A 23,603-nucleotide genomic window follows, 5' to 3' on the forward strand; every position below is an offset into this window, starting at 1 on the left:
TTAAAAAAAGTTGGACTTAGAAAGGAGAGTGTAGTAGCTAGTAGTCTGGGATAGTAGGTTGTCATGGTTTCTTGTGATATACCAGGTGATGGAAGAATGATCTTCCCAGATAAAGGAACCATTTTTAGGTCAATGGTATAGGAATAGTTGAATTCCTCTTATAGAACCCTCTTTACTGAGAACAATGGATTATTTGATATCCATGCTTTCCAAAGTAATTGTTAACCAGATACGGTGGAATCTGGTATATGAAGCCTGGTAGACTGGTTTCAAAATTCTGCTTTGCTGAGCTGCTGAAGACGCCAGTTCAATCCCTGGTCAATCCCTGGAGGAGGAAATAGCAGCCCACTCCAGTATTCTTGCCAGGATAGTCCTGTGGACAGAGGAGCCTGGTGGGCTACAGTCCATGGGGTCACAAAGAGGTGGACATAACTGAGCGCACGTGTACTTTTTCTATTACGCATTCTTGCTTTTGGTCACACAAATGCTTATTTAGTCTTGTTGAACTTCAGTTTTTTCACTTGCATAATGGAGAGAATACTGTCTACTTCACAGATTTGTTAATAATAAATAAGAATTAGTAGGCAGTCAACAAACTATTACCTGCCTGTCTTTTTTCTTGTTCCCCGTGGTAGCTGCTGTTATTGTGTAGTTTCAGCATTGCATGTTTGCTCTTGGCATGAAAGGAATAGTTTGTGGGAGTTCTTCCTTCTTGCACCTTCTATCTCCTGTATAAAATTATACAAAAGATAACTTTTATCTTCTGTATAAAATTTAACTTGAGTGGTACAAACATAGATTTTGGGGAAGATGGATATATGATTTGCTGCTGCAATCATCGTAACTATTAAAAAAAAGAATTTTACCAAACTTTTTGGCTTGTGTGCCTTTTTAAAAAAAAAAGCATATGTGTTTTAAACAAAGCTTACTAATTTAGATATGCTACTTTGGTCACTTCCTGCCAAAGTTAGAGTTTTTATGTTTTCCTTCTGAGACACACCTTAGTGTAACCTTATTTTAGTTTCTGGAACCTTGCCATTTGGCATAATTTCAGAGTAGACATAATGGATCCATATAAATTAAGATTAAAATACACAGCACATTTTTTAATTGGTAGGGGCATGTGAACTCTTAAAAGCAGTTGAGATCTTAGGTCTGGATTTTATTTGGTTGTTTAAACTTTTTCATCTGTAGTTTTGATTCTTTTTTAAATTTATTTTTAATTGAAGGATAATTGATTTACAGTATTGTGTTCAGTTCAGTTCAGTTCAGTTCAGTCACTCAGTTGTGTCCGACTCTTTGCAACCCCATGAATCGCAGCACGCCAGGCCTCCCTGTCCATCACCGTCTCCCGGAGTTCACTCAGACTCACATCCATCGAGTCGGTGATGCCATCCAGCCATCTCATCCTCTGTCATCCCCTTCTCCTCTTGCCCACAATGCCTCCCAGCATCAGAGTCTTTTCCAACGAGTCAACTCTTCGCATGAGGTGGCTAAAGTATTGGAGTTTCAGCTTTAACATCATTCCTTCCAAAGAACACCCAGGACTGATCTCCTTTAGAATGGACTGGTTGGATCTCCTTGCAGTCCAAGGGACTCTCAAGAGTCTTCTCCAACACTCCACTTCAAAAGCATCAATTCTCCGGTGCTCAGCTTTCTTCACAGTCCAACTCTCATATTCATACATGACCACTAGAAAAACCGTAGTCTTGACTAGACGGACCTTTGTTGGCAAAGTAATGTCTCTGCTTTTGAATATGCTGTCTGGGTTGGTCATAACTTTCCTTCCAAGGAATAAGCGTCTTTTAATTTCATGGCTGCAGTCACCATCTGCAGTGATTTTGGAGCCCAAAAAGATAAAGTCTGACACTGTTTCCACTGTTTCCCCATTTCCCATGAAGTGATGGGACCAGATGCCATGATCTTAGTTTGCTGAATATTGAGCTTTAAGACAACTTTTTCACTCTCCTCTTTCACTTTCATCAAGAGGCTTTTGAGTTCCTCTTCACTTTCTGCCATAAGGGTGGTGTCTCCTGCATATCTGAGGTTATTGATATTTCTCCTGGCAATCTTGATTCCAGTTTGTGCTTCTTCCAGCCCAGCATTTCTCATGATGTACTCTGCATATAAGTTAAATAAGCAGAGTGACAATATGCAGCCTTGATGTACTCCTTTTCCTATTTGGAACCAGTCTGTTGTTCCATGTCCAGTTCTAACTGTTGCTTCCTGACCTGCATACAGGTTTCTCAAGAGGCAGGTCAGGTGCTCTGGTATTCCCATCTCTTTCAGAATTTTCCACAGTTTATTGTGATCCACATAGTCAAAGGCTTTGGCATAGTCAATAAAGCAGATATAGATGTTTTTCTGGAACTCTTCTTGCTTTTTCCATGATCCAGCAAATGTTGGCAATTTGATCTCTGGTTCCTTTGCCTTTTCTAAAACCAGCTTGAACATCTGGAAGTTCATGGTTCATGTATTGCTGAAGCCTGGCTTGGAGAATTTTAAGCATTACTTTACTAGTGTGTGAGATGAGTGCAATTGTGCAGTAGTTTGAGCATTCTTTGGCATTGCCTTGGTTTCTGCCAAATACCATGTAATTTTGATTCGTTAAGTACTTCTTATGCATATTTGTTCCAAAATGGTGAAATCAAATTTGTCAGATTTTTTTTCTACAAGTTCAGTTGCTAAAGAAGTCTCCTTAAAGAATTTAAAATCTGCCCACCGGCCACCACCATCCATAGTCTCTAAAGAAGCATTTATGTGTATACCTTTCGCTGCTGCTGCTGCTAAGTCGCTTCAGTCGTGTCCAACTCTGTGCGACCCCGTAGACGGCAGCCCACCAGGCTCCCCCGTCCCTGGGATTCTCCAGGCAAGAATACTGGAGTGGGTTGCCATTTCCTTCTCCAATGCATGAAAGTGAAAATTGAAAGTGAAGTCACTCAGTCGAGTCTGACTCTTAGCAACCCCATGGACTGCAGCCTACCAGGCTCCTCCATCCATGGGATTTTCCAGGCAGGAGTACTGGAGTGGAGTGCCATCACCTTCTCCGTATACCTTTCTAGATGATAACAATTCTAGAAATTCTATAAAGGCATTATAGTTTGTTAGTTTTATTCAAGAATCACTATAATATTAATAGTAAACACACACTATTATTCTTTGGAATATAGGCCTTCCTGCTGAATGGGAGAAGTTGTCGGTTGCCTAGTTGCTGAAAAAGGAGATTTCATTGGTTAAGAGAAGTTTGTGAATGGGATTTCCGAGACTGGAAGTCTCCTTGGCTCAAAGAGAGAAATAGCTTAATCAGGTGTTCTCACCTGAACATGGGATGCTTTGTTTTACAAGCTTAAATAATACCTGGATAAATCGCTACGGTTCATATTTTTTTTTGGGTTTCCCAGGTGGCTCAATGGTAGAGAATCATCTGGCAGTGCAGGATATGGGGTTGGCGGGGGAGGAGTTTGTGATCCCATGGGGAAGATCCCCTGGAGAAGGAAATGACAACCCACTCCAGTATTCTTACCTGGAAAATCTCATGGAGAGAGGAGCCTGACAGGCTGTAGTCTATGGCATCACAACTGAACGACTGAGCAGGCACGCATCATTTTTTTAAGCTAAAGACTAAATAAATTCTGTAGAAACTGTGTTTCTAGGAGGAACTTTCTCCTTAATTCACTATGTTATATTGTCTTCTGAAATTTGTTGTCTCTTAATAAACTTTCAAAGAAAGATACAGTAGTTAATATTTGATGACATATTCCTGTATATCTGTTCATAGATCTTCCAAGTTAAAATACTTTCTCAATAGAGGAACTTCTCATATCTTGTTTCTTTCCCAAAGGTATATAGTTTATAATCTATTTTACTTTGGAAATACATGGTGTTTCATTATATGGATTCAGCATAATGTATTTTACCCCCATTTTTGGACATCTGAGTCTTGGTCATGGAATAGCATCATTAGTGAAATCTAGATTAGTTTTTTCTTTTAAAATAATTATTCTGTGGTTTCCAATTTTTCTAGAATTAACATGTAATAAATTGGTAAATTCTGAAACGCCCAGAAAAGAAAATAAATATCATTACTAATCTCACTACCACCGAGAGATGACACCTTTTAACATTTTGGTTGTGTATCTTTTTATATCTATGAACTTAACACTTTTTTAAAAACCAGTGCTCTAAACAAAAAGTTGAGTTGTTACTTCGGGTACTCTTTTTGACATAGTCTTCTATGAAGTTACCTTTAATGGTTATGTGGTATTTCATTGTTTTTGGCATAATCCTCTTTGCCTCTGTTTTTAAAAATTTAGATTATCTGCAGTTTTTGTGCTGTAGTTCAGTATGCAACACCTTAGTAGATATTTTGGAAAACCTGCTTGAGTCATCCACCTGCTTGAGTCATCCACCCCAGACTGTCTCAGGGTGTTCTAGCCTTTTCTTCCTGATTCTCTTTCTTCCAGTATTTCCTTTTTTAACAGTAAGACCAGATCAGGTCGACACAGTATTCTTCAAACAGTTTAACTATCTGTCAGTGAACATGCTGGCCTCTGTGAATTTAGGAATCAGAGAGAGACACCGAGCCATTTTATTTGCCAGAGATAAATAATTTCAGTACATGAGTTAAGTGTTGTGATAATTTTATGTACGTATCAGGCAGGTCTGTGGAAACTCAAAGTGATTCTGAAGGCAGTAGGCAGAGGAGAAAGATCAGGGAATAGCATTTAATTTGTTTACAACAGGGAGGTACATAAATTCTATTTATTTGCATTCACTGCATGAGGAAACTGAGCTAGTTAGATAATTTGCTCATGCTCACTCAAGTAGTAACTGGGAAAATGCCAAAAGTAAGCCCAACTAGGTGTATCTGACTACAAAGCCTCAGCTCTCTTTAGGACCCCACCCTGCCACACCAAAGGAAAGATTCCAGGAGGAACTGAATAGAAAGAAGCTGGAATGGCAAGTAGGTGTTCGCTGGGTGGAGGGGGTGGGGTTATTGTTTGAAGCTTGTCGAAGAGATTTGAAATAAGCAGTAGAGAGAGGTGATGTGAGACATAAGCTAACATTTAAAAAAAATGTATATAGTAAAAGTCACTCTTTGGGGATACAGTTCTTTGAATTGTCGACAATTTAAAATTTAGGGTTATGTAACCACCACACAACCAAGATACAGAACTAGTCTGTTGCCACCCTAAATTCCCTCATATTTCTCTTCTTTAGTCAGCTCCTCCCACCATTCTCCACCTCTGACAAGCACTAGTCTGTTCTCCATCCTATAAAGTCATATAAATGGCATGTCATATAATGCCATGTAGTAAACGGAGTCATACAGTATGTAGTCTTTTGAATTTGGCCTCTTCACTTAGCATAATGCATTTTAATTAGGCAGCCATTAATGATGTAAATGTTACTGTACAATTTTGCTATAGATTTTTGCCTGCTTCAAAATTTGCTTATATCATCTTCAAGTCCAGTTTCATATAAAGAGAATGCTTTTTTTTTTTTTTGCTGAGAAATGATTAATAGTTATAGCTCCAAATATCAAAGAAGCCCAAAATATATTCTTGGTAAATGCCCAGGAGAAATTAAAATAGAACAAAATCAGCTGTCTCTCCCCACACCCTTTTACGTCAGCCTTCTCCTTGCTTTTTGTATGTAGAAATCGGCGTGGAAAGTTTGCTACTGAATGTGACCTTTGCCAGCTTGAAGAAAAAAAGAGAACAGCTGTTACTAGGAGAGAGTGGAAGGAATGAATGTTGTTCCTGGCCAGTTGGCAGTGTGTGCCTTTCTGGGGCAGTAACAACAGGTGACCAACTTCTGCTTTTTATTTTTGTTAGAGTATAAATAAATAGGCTAACTTGTTTTTTGTGCAGAAATCTCAGGGTATATATTAAAATAACCTGCCCATATAGTTGTCTTGGATTTTTTTAAAAGCTGTTTAAATACATACACAAATTTATTTTAAGTGTCTTAATGAACTAAGAGACTCTAAGGTTGAGGATATTATAGGTAATTATTGACAGAAAACCACAAAGAGTAAAACTTTCTTTGGTAAATGTCACTTATATCTAAACTGTACTCTCTCCCTTTTGTTTTAACTTAAACAGAAAACCAAAACGATAACTAAGTACTTTTTATAGTAAAACCATGTCAGCCACAGAGAGGTAGTGACTACAAGCCAGTGACCAGAATGTAGGTGTTCCTAAAAGCTGAGGGTGCACTGTTCTTTGAACTCTTGCCCCTGGATACTTTGAGTGCCATCTCTGTGAATCACACCCAAATATATAGTGCTCTCGACCACGGACCCCTCCCATGTGGCTCTCCACTCTTCAGCTTCTCCCTCTCTACCTTGCACAAACTCATCTTGAGGTACAACTTCCATCAAGTCCTTTCTTGTCCAAAGCCAGTGTTGATTTTTCATGTCTTACGGAAGCATATCCAAATTAATTACCTGGAATTGAAAATCTTCGTCCTGTAGTTTTGCTCTGCCCATTCATATTTCTTTTATTCCTCCTTGCACTTTACCCTACCACAGTTGGACTATCTTTTTTTTTTTTTTTCCCCTAATTGTCTGGCAACAGATTGAGCTCAGTAATCAATTTTTAATTCATTTGTTTCCCATTGCAGTTGTTGTGAATGTTTTCTACTCTATTAAACTCCAGTTATCTCCTACTCTCCTCATTTTTTTGCAAATGATACCATTTCCTATTTCATTTAGAAGGCTTTAGTCAGATAAGTGTGTGTTTGAGTCCTGGATGCATCACTTACTATCAAAACTGGTAGACAGTATACATCTGAGTCTTACCTTCCCTCACCCGCAGCCCTCCCATGGACCTACCCAAGATCCCACAACTAAAAGGTTGAAGCAGAAGCCAGCTCCTCTAGCACCAGCTGGCATCATTCTGAATGACCGTGCTGGTGTGTACTAGTTGTTAAATATTTTTAATTTCACCCTTATTATGTGTATGACTTTAATTATGTTACTTATCCTCTTTGAGTCATCCTCTCATCTTTAAAATGGGGATAGTAATAACATGGTGACTGTTTGTTCATTCACTAAATATTTGTTGAGGGCCAGTCTTGTACTAAGAACTGTCTTAGGTGCTTGGGGTATATCAGAGAACAAAAGAAATTTGTGCCTTCTTGGAGCTTGTGTTCTAGTATTGTAAGGATTAATGAAAATTATTGTTAAGTGTTTGGCATGGTATCACATCCACAGAGGTTCTCACACTGTTTCAGCTCCTTTTCTTCCTTTATCACATGTTTTCATCAAGGCCAAAGGGCCAAGGGGAGTGTGGGGTGGGGAAAGAGTGAAGCCAATGCTAATAACTGAACATGGCATCTCAAGAGTAACCAGAACCTGATTACATTGCAGAGCAATACAAATCAAATAGGAAACAATTAAAAAAAAAAAAAAAAACCCTAACAGTAACCAACCCTGCTCTTTTTTTTAAAATTTATTTTTAATTGGAGGATAATTGCTTTACAATATTGTGCTGGTTTCTGCCATACAACGTCATGAATCAGCCAAAAGTATAATGCTGTTTTTGATGAGTTGATTGTCTCAGTGTGTTTACATTTCCTTTCATCTCCTGTGTATTCAGCTCCAGCCATTCATCCTCATTCTCAAGTTCTCCTCTCCCACTACCTGCATTTCACTGCATCAGCTCACTATCACATCTTTTGCATCATAGATAAGACCGAGAAAATCATCACCCTTCTTTTGCTCTATTTACCCTTCAAGGTGTAGACCAAGTTCTCCTCTTTCCTTCCTTTTATATCACAAGGCATTTAAAATTTTTTTACCCAATTACTCTCTTTCTCTAATTCTTTCAGTCTTTCTGTTTTCACTCAGAGGACTGCAGTTCTTCTATTATGGTTCATCAGTTACCACTTGTGTGTTCCTTTTCTGCTCTGCTTCTTTTTAAGTGGCATCTGTTACTGTTAAGACCATCTGAACCCAAAAGGCTCATGGCCTCATTGACATGGGTTTTGAGTCATAATCCTGCAACCTAAATTCCCTTGGGCCAGTTTCTTCAACATGATGTAATAACAGTTACCTTTTAAAGTGATTAAAAGAAACCTAGCATACTGTCAGGGAGTTAAGTAAAAACGTTACTGACATTTTTGAGAACTGCCTTCCCCCACCACCATTTTCCTTGACGCTGTTCTTTCGTGTTCTTTATCCTACTTACCTGGTAGTTCATTCCTTATTAATTGGCGTGTGTGTGCGCTAAGTCACTTTGATTGTGTCTGACTCTCTGCGACCCTATGGAATGTAGCCTGCCAGGCTCCTCCATCCGTGGGATTCTCCAGGCAAGAGTACAGGAGTGGGTTGCGGTGCCCTTCTCTAGCAGATCTTCCCATTCCAAGGGATCCAACTCGCGTTTCTTTTGTCTCCTGCATTGGCAGGCATGTTCTTTACCAATAGCGCCACCTAGGTGAGTTATTAGCTGTCTCTTTTTTCTTTAGATTATTGTCACTTTTTCTGATCTTAGTAAGATCTCATGGCCTCAGCTATCCCTTTTATAATTGAAATTTCAGATATTCATCTCTAGTCTGCATTCTCTTTTCAGTGCCAGATATGAATGTCTAGCTGTGAGCTAGATGTGAAACATTTGTCAAATGATTTGGAATATGAATCAAGAAGGAGTCTCAGCATTTGATATGTAGAGGAAACAAACTGTCTTACCTGGCATACTTACTAGTTTCACTTGTTCAAGTTGGTAAAATTTTGAATGACTTTCTTTACCTTTATAGAGGAGGAGAAGAGAACCCTTTTTGCTTAAAAATAACACACAACTCCTATCAATTTGCAGGAAGAGTTTTCATGTGATTCTGGAAAGATGTGCAACACCTGTTTCCAAAGAAAGCAGGAAAAATATTGCATGTTTTTCTCTCCAAAATGTTTTTTGTTCAAACTGAATTGGACACCAAATAAAGAACATTCCTTAAATTTGGAATGAATAGAACTTTCTAAAAACTGCTCAGGTAACACTAAGTAGTAAAAAGCCCCAAAAATTTTATTTACTTTTAACCTTGGACTGCTAAAAGGAGAAAATGAAAGGGTTTGTAGAAGCAAATTTCACAAAAGTAACTGTAGACTTATTTGTTAGATCCAAATATACATGTAGGGAAATGAACAAACATGGTTAAATTTACATATGTTGGATTTTTTTTTGGGAAGGAAGAATATTTCTTACATATGGGTTTTATCCATTACCTTTTTGGTAAAGCATCAGCTCCTAGAAGCAGTTACCTCACTGTTTATTTTTCTCTCAAGTTCGCTGTTTATTTTTCTTGTAAGTTTTGCTGAGGTTTCTTTCAAGTTTTGCAAAGTGCACTTACACATTAGGATGGTTCAATCAACCCAAGTGTAGCAGATTGAGATGTATTCTTGGTCACACAAAGCAACTCCACTGTCACCCGCAATTGAACCAACATAAGGAAATAAACTGTTTAAATACAGACCAGCTTAAGCTCATAGAATCATGGATTGAAAAGAGACCTAAGAAATGTCATTCTTCTTTTTCATTTGTAGCTAAGGAGACTGAGACCCTGATAGTTAGAGAGGTGGTATGATATGAAAAGAAGAGGAACTTTTTGTTAAAATTCTGACTTCCCTATTTACCAACTGTATAATTTTAGTACCTGTCCTAGTACATACCCAAGATCTTTGTACTCTTGGGTGAGTTGCTTAACATCCATGAGTTTCTGATAAAATTTAGTTCTAAGATATAGTTTGAAATTTTTAATAATTTGCTGTATTTGTGTTTTTCTTTTGTTAAACTTTAGCAAGCCTGATTATTTAATTAATCTGTAAAATCTCATTTGGTTTTATTGATTTGATTTTTCCTTTTTCTGTTTCATTAGTTTTTGTCCTATATTCTTCCACTTTCTTGAGCTTTTAAAAGTTATTGTGTTGAATGTTTGTTTCATTAATTTCTAATACATAAATCTAAAACTACATTTTCATATGTAGTATTTTAACTATACTTTAAAATTTTACTTGTCATATTTTCATTCGTACCCAACTATTTTGTAATTTATATCTTGACTCTTCTCTTAGTGACTTGTAACTTTTCAAACATACAGATTTGGGAGGATACTCTCTTTCCCCATCACGGAATTGTTAGATAGAATGTAGACAAATACCTGGCAAATAGTTGGTATTCCACAAACGTTTTCCCTTTTCTTTAAAAAAGTAAACTTTTACTTTTGAAATTAGAACAGGAAACATAACATTGGAATAAGTATAAGTAATTCTAATAGTGACTTTTGTTCTATAATAGAGCCAAAGAAGGAAATGAACTGTTAAGAGCAAAGAAGGGTAATGGGAAGAGGGCAAAATTGGAAGGAGGAGAAGAGGAAGGAAAATTAAGGGAAGATATAGTAATATCAGGTTGAATTAATTCTAGCTTTTCTGAGGTCATATTCTACTGAACACTTAGGTCTGTGGGCTTTACAGTATTAATTATTTTTATTATGTTTCTTATACCTTTATGATAGAAGTGTCCATAGATGACCTTTTTTGGTATGTCAGTGTACAGGTTGTAAAACTATATGGCAGAAGTTCTTGTGTTTTCATTAGAAACTTAAAGGAGTCTGGGAACCCCAAGAAGTTAAAGAACTGCTACTTCAGAGACCTCACTGTGTGGGATAAATTGAGAAACTTAACAGGAAAGAATTCTGTTTTTTCCTGTTCTAACAGTAGTGATTATTACCCTCTTGAGAGATAGTGAATGTTCCTGATAATTCCTTAGGTTAGAAGTAGATGGTCAGGTGGTGTACTAAGGTCGGAGTTTAGCTTTTGGTGAAGTGAAATTTAAAACTATATGGTGGAGAAAAGGGAACCCTCTTACACTGTTGGTGGGAATGCAAACTAGTACAGCCACTATGGAAACCAGTGTGGAGATTCCTTAAAAAATTGCAAATAGAACTGCCTTATGACCCAGCAATCCCACTGCAGGGCATACACACCGAGGAAACCAGAATTGAAAGAGACACATGTACCCCAATGTTCACTGCAGCACTGTTTATAATAGCCAGGACATGGAAACAACCTAGATGTCCATCAGCAGATGAATGGATAAGAAAGCTGTGGTACATAGACACAATGGAGTATTACTCAGCCATTAAAAAGAATACATTTGAATCAGTTCTAATGGGATGGATGAAACCGGAGCCGATTATATAGAGTGAAGCAAGCCAGAAAGAAAAACACCTCTACAGTATACTGACACATATATATGAAATTTAGAAAGATGGTAATGATAACCCTGTATGCGAGACAGCAAAAGAGACACAGATGTATAGAACAGACTTTTGGACTGTGAGGGAGAGGGAGAGGGTGGGATGATTTGGGAGAATGGCATTGAAACATGTATACTATCATGTAAGAAACGAAGCGCCAGTCTATGTTCGATACAAGATACAGGTGCTTGGGGCTGGTGCATGGGGATGATCCAGAGAGATGATATGGGGTGGGAGGTGGGAGGGGGATTCAGGATTGGGAGCTTGTATACACCCGTGGCGGATTCATGTCAATGTATGGCAAAACCAATACAGTATTATAAAGTAAAATAAAGTAAAAATTAAAAAAAAACTATATGGTATTTTATAACCATAAATATTGTATGACTTGGAATGAATTACCAAAACTTAAATGTCTTCGAGTAGTAGTATTTTTATACAGCTAAGCTAAGTGTTCACAGCCTCCACCAAGGGTAGGAATAATTCTGGAGGTAAGAACCAGTTGGTTATTGTTGTTGTTCAGTCGCTCAGTTGTGTCCGACTCTTTGTGACTCCATGGACTGCAGCACACCAGGCTTCCCTGTCCTTCACTATCTTCCGGAGTTTGCTCAAACTCATGGCCATTGAATCAGTGATGCCACAGTTGCTAGCTGCCATGAAGGTGGAATGCTGTAAAGACAGACTTTGGGCATCCAGAGACAAGAAGGCACTCTGCTGGCTTAGAGATTAAGGAACTTCTTACTCCAGGACAGAAGAGTGAGAAGATTGGAGCTTGGTGAAGGAGGTAGGAGAGTACCCCCACATTATTTGACTGGCCCTCTTTCTTCCCCATCTAGGAAGGCTAGTTGCCTGGAGAGAGAAACCAATTCAGGGTTCTAAAATTTGAGGATTGCAACAGGGATAGGTTCTTTAAAGGAAGCAAGCCAAGAGTATTCTTGTGGGGGAATTTTATTCTGAGCATTAGGTCACAGTTAAATCTATGTTTACTCAAGTACTTCATAATTATTTCCTTTTAAGTTAGGGAATCAAAGTTAGGTTTGCTGTGTATTAAGTCTTAGTAAAATTTGTTGGCTCTCAACCTCAGTTTATCTTTAACCCTAAATCTGCATTATCCATTATGAAAGCCTCTAGTTATATGTTAGCTATTTAGGATGAAGTTCAGTTCAGTTCAGTTCAGTTGCTCAGTTGTGTCCGACTCTTTGCGGACCCATGGACTGCAGCATGCCAGGCCTCCTTGTCCATCACCAACTCCCGGAGTCCACCCAAACCCATGTCCATTGAGTCGGTGATGCCATCCAACCATCTCATCCTCTGTCGTCCCCTTCTCCTCACACCTTCAATCTTTACCAGCATCAGGGTCTTTTCAAATGAGTCAGTTCTTCGCATCAGGTAGGTATTGGAGTTTCAGCTTCAACATCAGTCCTTCCAATGAACACTCAAGACTGATCTCCTTTAGGATGGACTGGTTGGATCTCCTTGCTGCCCAAGGGACTCTCAGTCTTCTCCAACACCACAGTTCAAAAGCATCAATTCTTTGGCACTCAGCTTTCGTTATAGCCCAACTCTCACATCCATACATGACTACTGGAAAAGCCATAGCCTTGCCTAGACGGACCTTTGCTGGCAAAGTAATGTCTCTGCTTTTAAATATACTGTCTAGGTTGGTCATTAAAATAAAATTAAAAATCGATCCTTCATTCTCACCGGCCACAGAGCAAGTGCTCATTAGCCATGTGTGACTAGTAGCAACTGTATTGGACAGTACATTATATTGGACATTTTTGTCACCACAGAAAATTTTGTTGAACCTTACCCTAAATGAAATTGTTTATTTTCTTTCTTCTCTGCTCCATCAGACTAATGGTTTTTATTAAAACTTAATCAATTTTGAGCTTTGCTAAAAATATAAAACTTGAAAGACCCACTAAAGTAATATTCCTTTGCATATTACATAATTTAACAGATAGTTCCACCCTTTTAGAATAATCTGAGTGCTGTTATTTTATACAATTTTTCAAGCAAGTGAAGTCACTCAGTCGTGTCTGACTCTTTGCAACCGTGTGGACTGTGGCCTACCAGGCTCCTCTGTCCTTGGGATTCTCCGGGCAAGGGTACTGGAGTGGGTTGCCATTTCCTTCTCCAGGGGATCTTCCTGACCCAGGGATCGAACCCAGGTCTTCCATGTTGCAGGCAGACGCTTTACTATCTGAGCCACCAGGGAAGCCAATTTTTCAATATACGAAAGTATATTGCTTATGGGTTGTTTTTGACTGCCTCTCCTAAACTGATGTCCTAGATTATTTCTGCTACCTATAAGATAAGAATGTTCTGGAGGAGCTTAATAATTTCTAGTGTCAAAAACAAATTTCTGATGTCTCAGACTTTGGAAATTTGTTTAGTACACTTTTTAGGAGATATTAAACTTATAGCTATTATGATTTACCTGCTTCACATGTGGTAAATCGTCATAGCTCTCAAAAGTTGCAAGATAGGAAAACCCCCAGAAGTACTAATTTCACTGTAGGGCTGCTTTTCTGAGAACCTATCAATCAGGCATAAAAGCCAAAGGATAATTTCTGTTACTTTGTTACTGTTACTTTATTTTTTGTTTTTAACAGACTAGAAAAATAGGCTTTTTTCTTTGCCTTGGTTTCAGACAGTCTCTATACCATAGATAGGACTTTTTCAGTTAAGTTGCATGTATAGAAATTTCAGGAAGCACAGTGAAAAAGGTGTGGATTAAACATTTTTTAAGGTTCAAAATCAATGATCATGATCTTTTGTTTTATTATGAAATATTCAAACATTGAAGCACATATAGTAGAAAATGAGATTTCTACCTAATGTGTATTAATACCATCTGGAGATAACTACTGAAAAGTTGGTTGTATATTCTTCTAGGCTTTCCAATGTATATTTGAACATAAATGCAAGTAATTTGTTTTATATAAATGAAATTACACTAAGTACAATGTTTTTAGAGATTTTGCCTACTAAACAGTGTATGTACGTGTACATATATTTCTGTGTATATGATTCATACTCATGCTACTGATTGGGTTTAAAATTTTTTCCCGATTGTATAGTAGGACATCTGAAGAATAACTATGTTTTGTGTAAAGATAATATACAATTGTAGTGTATGTGCAGCTGCTTTAGCATGATAGTGATCTGTCATGTGTGCTCAATACATGTTAGTTTCCGTTCTTCTTTTTGGACATATATGATAAAGGCCGTGGAAGATGATTAACTGTTTTTTTCACTGTAAAGTAAATCTTTCTCTTAATCATATTTGTGTTTTGTGATTCAGGTTTATAAATTACTACAAGACTAGCAGGTTTGCTAAAGAGTCTTGTAAGCTCGGCTGCCCCAGTTATTTTAGGTGCTTCTGTAAGAGCAAAGATTTACTGGTGGTTAAGAGACTACATTGTGATTTATCCTATAGTATGCACTGTAAAGTTGTACAGTATATGACAACATTTTACCTGGGAGTCTTGGAATGAAGTCCTTTGCTAACTTTGAAGGTGTACAGAATGGGTGTTGAGGTTGGGAACTGAGCACTTCTGTTATGGAGTGGCATATGTTATTGTGTGCTTTGTGATGAAATTTCAGGTCTGATAGTTTCTAGAGGTTCTAGAGAAGAGATTAGGAAAAGATGGATGTAGAGCTGATTGTTAATTATTTGCAAAGTCCTATTTTGAAGTATTATTGATTTATGCTCGTAGTTCATTTGGAAATCTGATCCTTCTGCTTTCCTGCAGGGAATTGATAGACATCAGTTTTGGGTAGATCAGTAAAGAGGATTGAGTTGGGGCCCCAACTCCTTTTTTCATTGAGAAAAGAGTAAGGGGTACTGTTGATAGAATTGTTTCTGCAGTAGCCATGTCTGAAGCTTTGCTTGGAGATAACGCTGGACTGGACTATACAGAAATTGCCTCTAAGATTCCAGGAATTCCTGAATCATAAATTCCTTATATAGTTAACATGGGCATATCAGTCTTTTTATCTTTGTTAGCACTTTGTGTTCCCAGTGGAAAACAAGCTTGAGAAATAATTGTTAGACTATAGAATTAGAAGTGTTTCCCTAGCATGTCCTTGGACTTAAGATTGTTATCCAGTTTTGTTTCTTTGCTTTTTGTTCTTTTCTTGGTTTGTTTTAACTTGGGTCTTATGGAGAGAAAAATAACAAAACTTTTCAAGACCTAAGTGTATAATTATGCAGAATTATTATTATGTGCCTCAGAGGCTTTTGCTTGCTTGTTTATTCATTCAGTGTACATTCCTTGAAGTGCTTACTATAAGTGGGATTGTGGGGGGGAAGGCTGTGAGATAGTAGTCTACTCAGGGTAAAGGAGAATTGAAAACTGTATTCCGTAGAGAGTCCAAAGGCTGAAGATAGGGGGCGTGTGTATATGTATTTAAGAGACAGAGACACACATCCATGTATACATACTCAGAGACACAGTCCATAGTTCTGAAGGAAAAATCTCCTAAACATTTTTAGAACTGTCTCCTCTTCTATTCCCACTGTTATTTCTTTATTTCAACCCTCAACATGTTATATACACTTGTATTTCTTGCCTCTGGACTTTCCTTCTATTCTAACTCCACACTTCTTTTTCCTTTATACAATTTTTCTGAGTCTTTTCCCCCACTAAAGGACAGACTGGGTTGTGTGTTTCCTGTCACCCACAGAATAAAGTCCAAACTTCTTAATACATAGTCTCAATATAGATTCTATGAATAGTCCTTTTATTAAAACCTTTCCCGAGTTATCTGCTTTTACTCTGTATTCCATGCTGAGACCCTAACTGGTCTTATCTTCTGCCTTTCGGTTCTGCTGCTGCTGCTGCTAGGTCACTTCAGTCATGTCCAACTCTGTGCGACCCCACAGACGGCAGCCCACCAGGCTCCCCCGTCCCTGGGATTCTCCAGGCAATAACCCTGGAGTGGGTTGCCGTTTCCTTCTCCAGTGCATGAAAGTGAAAAGTGAAAGTGAAGTTGCTCAGTCGTGTCCGACCCTCAGCAACCCCATGGACTGCAGCCTTCCAGGCTCCTCCATCCATGGGATTTTCAGGCAAGAGTACTGGAGTGGGGTGCCATTGCCTTCTCCGGCCTTTCGGTTCTAGATAGCTTCTTTTTCCTTGTGTGGATCTGCTCTCATCATTGTCTACCTAGTACTCAGTACTTGGAGACTCACTTTGCCCTTTGACTTCTTGATGGGTTTGATGCGTGGGAAGCGCTGGAAGAAGAGGCGGGGGGCGGGGGGGGTGTTGTTTCTCCAGGCATTCTCTTGCCAAATCCTATCATGTTGGCTCTCCCAGAGGTCATAGCTCTCTGAACCTTTTAGGCCTATGAGTGGTTGCCCCTTCAGGAGGTTGTATTAATACGATCTCATAACTTTACCCACACCCTCCATACCTTGTATATAGTCCCTTATTAAGCTCTTCTTAAGTTTCCCAGTTTACTGCTGGGATCCTGACTGCTACATTGTCACAGTCATCTAAGCTTCAGTTCTGTTTGCAGTTACAGCTGTGTTATTTTCCAGTAGCACTTCTCTTTATTAAAAAATTTTTGCTGAGGTCTTTTTCATTCCTTCCCTTTTTTAATTTTTGTTTTTATTTTTTTAACTGGATTAAAAAATTTTTTTCTTCACTGCACATGGCATGTGGGACCTTATTAGTTCCCCAACCAGGGATCAAACCTACACCTCAAGTGTAGTCTTAATCATTGAAGCATCAGGGAAATTCCTCCTTCCCTTTTTTAGTCTTTTTTTCCCTCCTTCCCTGGCACCATGACTGTCATGTAACAGAAGTTGAAATGTCTGAGTGAATAAAGTGATATCTTCAAGAGGATGGACACTTGAATGTCCCTGTGGTATAGCATAATTTATTTAGATGTCTGAAACTGAGAAAATAGGTGAAGATAGTGAGTACTGAAGTCAGTATAGTCACTTTAAGAACATCTAGATTTATATTTCATTCTTTTCAAAAAATAAACTTAGAACTTCTTTTTCTTTACCTTTGCTTCAACATATTAGAAATTAACTTTAATTCTCTTTAAAATGCATTTTAGATTTATTCCATTGGATTTTTTTGTAACAACCTGTCTTTAAGAAAATATGTACTGTATATAAAATGGGAGATGTTTCAGTTATTACTTAATTGGGGGAGAATGTAGGTATTCATTTATCTGTCTTCCTCAATATAGCTTAGAAGAGATGCACTAACAGCAGACATACAGTAGCTAACAAATGTCTTTATTAGCAGGATTGAGATTTTAAAAAGTGACTTCTCTTAAGAGAATTTTAATTAAGAAAAACATGTTCTAGAGTTATGATTAGGGTCAAAAAATGTTTCTATAGCCTTTATATATTAAAGAAGGAGTATATCTCCTCTGAAAGAGTTTATTTTGAAAAGAATCTTCCTATAACACTGACTTTGATACAGAACTCTATTACTACCCTAAAAAATTACCATTGAAATTAATTTCTATAGATAGAAATATTTCATTGCTTTTTAGAGTCGAGTACTCTAGGGGGATGGCTATCCTGTGTGTATGTGTGTCTTAGTCTGCTTGGGCCGCCATAAGAAAATACCATAAGCTCAGTGGCTTAACAGAGACTTTTCTTCTCAGAGTTCTAAAGGCTGGGATCCTGAGATCAGGGTGCAAGGATGGTCAGGGCTCTCTCTTCCTGGCTTGTAGACGGCCACTTTCTTGTATCCTCACACGGCCTTTCTTTAGATTTGTGCATGTGGAAAGAGATCTCTCTCTTCCTTTTTTTAATAAAGCCACCAATCTTATTGGATTAGGACCCTACATTTATAACCTTATTTAACTAAATTACCTCCTAAAAGTCCTATCTCCAATTATAGTAAAATTCGAGGTTAGAACTTCTACATAAGGATTTGGCAGGGGGCAGACACACTTCAGTCCATTGGAGTGTGCATGCATATGTGTGTTTATATATATAAATCATATGAGCAGTAGAGGAAATCATTGTGATATATTTAAACTTGAAAGAGATTCATACTTAGACAATGACAACCCAATATTGAAACTCATTATTGAATTTTCTTCATAAAGATATTGTTGTGGTAATGGAGGTGGTGTAAGATACTCTCACAGCGTTAAATATGACGATCTTTTTCCTCAGACCTCATTGTCTTTACTCAGTTCTCATCCTCGATGTCTTAGCTTTGAAATCCTACTTTACCTAGATATAGACTTGATACCAGAGAAGGCAATGGCACCCCACTCCTGTACTCTTGCCTGGAAAATCCCAAGGACAGAGGAGCCTGGTAGGCTGCAGTCCATGACACGACTGAGCGACTTCACTTTCACTTTTCACTTTCATGCATTGGAGAAGGAAATGGCAACCCACTCCAGTGTTCTTGCCTGGAGAATCCCAGGGACAGGGGAGCCTGGTGGGCTGCCATCTATGAGGTCGCACAGAGTCGGACACGACTGAAGTGACTTAGCAGCAGCAGACTTGATACTCTAAGCTACTTTCATTGGCTTTTGTATAACAACATTGTCTGACTTCTCTTTTCATGCTTGTGATTAAAGAATGGCCAATATATTCTGCCCTCTAGAGCGTGTAATCATCTTTTCTTCCTCTCTCCTGCAGTCTCTTTTCATGATTTCACTATGGATATTAGTCCCTACGTGATTGTTTTTTTCTTTTAATCTCTGTTAGTCTTGACTTTAGGCTTTCTGAGAGCTGTTTCATTCTCCTGGCTTAAGTTACCACCTCTAATGCTAACAATTTGGAAATCTCTCTCTACTTCTTATCTTCATCCTGCATTATGTTCCTTTAGCCATTCAGTAAATTTTTATTAAAATCCATCTGTATGCCTGGTCAGGGGATACAAGAGTGATATAGTCTTTGCCCTCAAGTTGTTGACAGAATGCAAAAAGTAATTTAAAATACTGTGTAATATATGTGTGTCCAAGGTGCCACGGGACAGATAAGTAGGGAGTGCCTGGCTTGGACTTGAAACGAGAGGACAGGTATCCCCACCAGAAGGTTGAACATATACATAGGTACCTAAAGTTTTGAAAACATAGTATGTTCCTTCAACAAATGGTTCAGCTGATCAGAGCTTTAAGGGCTAGATGAGGCTGAGCATTTAAGAAGGTGCCTTTGTCACCTCAAAGGCACTATTTTCAGTACTCAACTAGTTTTCTTTCATCATGAACCAGCTCCCCATCCCAACTTCATATTTTTGTCAATGGGACCATCATTCTCCTTACTTCTGAAGCCTGAAGTATCATCTTCAGGTCTGCCTCAACAATTGTGATGAGTCCTCAAGTCAAGTCATTTCGATACTCAAAATACTCTTTCATGCATCTTTTTCTATTTTCACTGTCAACACTGCTTATCATTTAATTAGTAGATTATTTCAAAGCTGTATTAATGCTCCTTTTTCTAATTTTTTAAGTTAGTTTTTAAAACCCCTTATTTTACCCTGTTACTAACCCTGTACAAAAGAGGACGGTGATATTTTATTTCCTACAGGACAAATCCTTTTTTAGGCTAGTATTTTAAAAATATGATTCTTTTTTTAAACCCCCAAATCTCAACCTGTCTTCCTCCCATGAAAAACCACAGTTGCAGAATTGAGTAATCTGCATAAACGAAGATTTTGTTTCATTAACATTGAGATTTTATTATGAACACAGCATATATTTTATATTGAACAAACTTTTTCAAAGGATAGTTCCCCTTCACTCAAGTCATCTTCCTTGTCAGAATTCTGTTAATTTAGCCAATCACTGGCCTCCATGGAAGGTACTATATACACTGACTCTAGGAACAGACAGCCTGTGCTGTAGTCCTGGTTCTGATACTTACTAGTTCCAGCAAGTTCCCCCATTTCTTAAAGCCTCATAATAATTTTATGTGAAAAAAGGGGGAAGTGAAATTATCTACTTCACAGGGTTAAGAATCAAGTTAATCTTTAGAGCCTAGTGCCTGGCATGTGTGAGCACGCAGTAGACACTTGCTATAAAATGTTATGTACCTTGAAAACTTCTTTCTGGTTCTCTGTGCTCTTGTTGGTGTGATGTCATGCTGCCCTTGCATCCCTCTACCACTAAGTGCTCTCCTTGAGTCCCTTCCTGTTGCCTGTGATTTATGTGCTGTTTTAAGTTCAACTTAGTTGCCTGTTCTTTAATAGTCTTTTCTGACTACTCCAGTTCACCTTGACCTCTGAATTCCTATAGGGCCTTTTATACCGCTTTAGAAATTAGTCTTTTTTTTTTAATGGTATTCCTTTTAAAATTTACATACAGTAAAATTTACTTTTTTGGGTACAGTTCTATGAGTTTTGACAAATGTTTAGAGTTGTGGAATTACCATCACAATCAAGATAGAAAACAATTTAATCATCCCTCAAAAATCTGTCATAGTGTTATTAGTTTCAAAACTATTTCCTGAGTATGCATTCTGTTTCCACATGTACAATTTAGGTTCTTGAACTGAGTCCTTGTTTTATACTATTGTCTCCTCTATTATGGCATAGCCTTGTATCAAGGATATAGTAAATAGATGCTTAAATGTTTAAATTGAATAAAACAAAGCCTAAAAGTGTGATAAATTTAAACATGCTAAGAAGCTACTCACTTTAACTTCTCTTTGGTCTTTCATTTTATTTGGGTGAAAAATTTCAAATGAACATTATTCCCATATAACTTGTTAAAGTGATTTTGGAGTCCTGCCAGGGCTAATAAAAACCATCTTTAATTTGTTTTTGGAAAATAAAGGGCGTGTTTCTGTCCTTACAGTTTCTATTTTTTCTAACCCTGTTAATTTAAATTTTAATATGAAATAAAATTTTGTATCTTTTCTCTCTTCCCTGGGGGTTTCTTTTATTGATTGTCCCTAAAATCAGAGGTCAACGCAAATAAGAGAATTTAAACTTGATAAAGGTGAGGCTGATATGGACAAGCTAATGCTGCATGGTTGCCTCCTTCCTGAGTCCTCGATATAATGGAATAGTGATCCTTTTTCAGAAATGGCAAAATATAGTTAAAATTTGCATCCCATTCAGTAGACTCTACTTCCTAATGAAGTGAATTGAATTTAACCACGTGTATCTTTTTTTCCCTTCCCTAACAGCTTCCATGCCTATGGCTGTTCTAAATTTGGGCCAAATAGATCCATTTCAGAGAGGCTTTTTCTGTAAAGACAACAGCATCCAGTATCCGTACCATGACGGTACCATCACATCCACTGTCCTCAGCACAGTGGGACTTGGTTTACCCATTTTCTCTGTAAGTAAATTAATAAGTAGGTAGTGATGGGTTTGTTGTGCTGGAGACTGTATGAAGTGATCGAGTTGGGGTGGGGGTAAATCCATAGTATTGTCTTCGCCGGTGTTGATGTGGTGAGTGATTACTTGAAGAATATACCCACTGCTTCAGTCCAGGGCAGTATTTCTCCAGTTAAAGAGAGATATTGCCCCAAACAACTCAATGCCATCATAAGGAATTATAGAATGATTATTTTAGAATGAAGAATTCATTTAAGTCATTTGAATCAACCCTTTTCAGTATACAAGTAAAGAAACTTAAACCCAAATACTTGCTCAAGCCCAGAAAGCTATTTTATGGCAGAGCTGAAACTAAGATTAAGTTTGTTTTATCATATTAAATGGAAATTGAGCCCATAAAAAAGGAGAGAGATTTATTTGTTAAATTTGAGAAAACAGCTCATCAGAAAGAATGTTAATACATATGCAAAAGCAAGTCCTCAGAATATATCAAAACCATATCACTTTTTAAAGTTGTACTATTTTTTAGAAAGGCCATCAGTTTGTAAGTTAATATTGGGTTTCATTACGTTAGACAACTGGAAACTTTCCTTCTAGGTAAAATTTCACAGACTAGCTTAAGATTGGCACTTGAGGTATTGTGCTTACTTTCTTTATCCTTAGCTCTGATTTCGGCACCTTACTGTATGTCTCTCTATGTGAGCTGGAGTTAGATGAGAAGAAGCAAAGCAGAGGTTTACCTCCTTGAGTGTCTTGAACTGTCCAGCAGACATCATGCCATACTTCTCTTTTGATCACTGTCTCTTGTCACTTGCCTTTCCCAGGTAGTTGACTTAAATTTTTTTATTGTCTTAGCAGACTCTGAAGCCTTGTTTTTCCACAGTAGGACAGACTGGCTCCCCTCACACCCTATTTTCGAAGAAATATTTTCCTCTATTTTTGGTATTCTAATTGCTTTCAAATTAATTTTTAAAAATCACTTTACTCTTTATTAATGTCTGAAGGAAAAGACAATTCAGGATAAGTTTGGGGGTTGAATTATTTTATAATCCTGTATCTGTAAAATTTGAGATTTGGCAGTGTTTGGAAAGATGGAGATCATTTACTATAGATATTTGAATTTTTCTCAAGTTCTTTGTTTTTTGTCATATAGTTTGAAAAATCATATTTCTTTAGGTGACTGTCCCAAAGGAGGTAGATTAGGCCCAAGTTTTACTTTTTTGAGTAGCTTCTTAGATGGCAAAAAAAAAAAAAAAAAAAAATTGCTATGAAGAAGAAAGAATGGATGGGTTAATGTGTGTTTTTTTAAATAAACTGTAAAAATAATATATAAGTAAAGTGTTGTGTAAGGGCTTCCCTGGTGGCTCAGACGGTAAAACGTCTGCCTGCAGTGCGGGAGAGCCAGGTTTGATCTGGGTCAGGAAGATCCCCTGGAGAAGGAAATGGCAACAGCCCACTCCAGTACTCCTGTCTGGAAAATGCCATGGACTGAGGAGCCTGGTGGGCCACAGTCTATGGGGTCTCAAGGAGTCAGACACGACTGAGCGACTTCACTTTCTGTCTTTCTTTCTTTAAAGTGCTGTATATGGCAAAAGTGACCATAAGTGCCCTGTACTGTAGGAGGACAGTGGTGTTTTTTGGGTTTTATGGCATGGCAAGTCTCTTGTGCCACCTTTCCTTTACTAGTCCAAAATGCTGGTATCAAAAGGGCCTATTGCCCACACTTGAAGAGTTCAGCTCCTTTGTTTCCATGTTGACATAAGTGCTCTGCTGCCTTTTCCCAGTTTACTCCCAGTCGGCACAAGGCAGTAAGCTTTGCTAGGGTAGGAATGGTCTGTTTTGCTCCATTTGTATCCTTAGTGCCAGGCACATTGCTTGGTATGTAATTTATCTGTTTAATAAATACAGATAGAAATATTTAATTCCATTAAATGAGAAATGGAATAAGACTGTCAATTATGTTTAATAATAATTACTACCATGAAAATTCAGATTAACTCTTTGGAAATACAGTGTGTCTTCAAGGCATGTCTTAGCATCAGATGCCTCATTAAAATAGCTTTTCAAAAGCTA

The 23,603-nt window shown here is 37.8% G+C and overlaps 1 protein-coding gene across 2 annotated transcripts in view; it reads left to right on the forward strand.

Annotated features, from left to right (window-relative positions):
* PLPP1 (phospholipid phosphatase 1) overlaps nt 1-23,603 on the forward strand; it is a 117,303-nt gene that overhangs the window by 16,737 nt on the left and 76,963 nt on the right. Inside the window, exon 2 of one of the 2 annotated variants that reach the window (XM_018065498.1) lies at nt 21,377-21,531. The exons of the other annotated variant lie outside the window; for it this stretch is intronic. Coding sequence (XP_017920987.1) covers nt 21,377-21,531 — 155 coding nt within the window. The remainder of the gene's footprint in view (nt 1-21,376; nt 21,532-23,603) is intronic. 2 annotated transcript variants of the gene reach the window in all.

This window comes from Capra hircus, chromosome 20 (genome assembly GCF_001704415.2).
Source record: "Capra hircus breed San Clemente chromosome 20, ASM170441v1, whole genome shotgun sequence".
NCBI classification, from domain to species: domain Eukaryota; kingdom Metazoa; phylum Chordata; class Mammalia; order Artiodactyla; family Bovidae; genus Capra; species Capra hircus.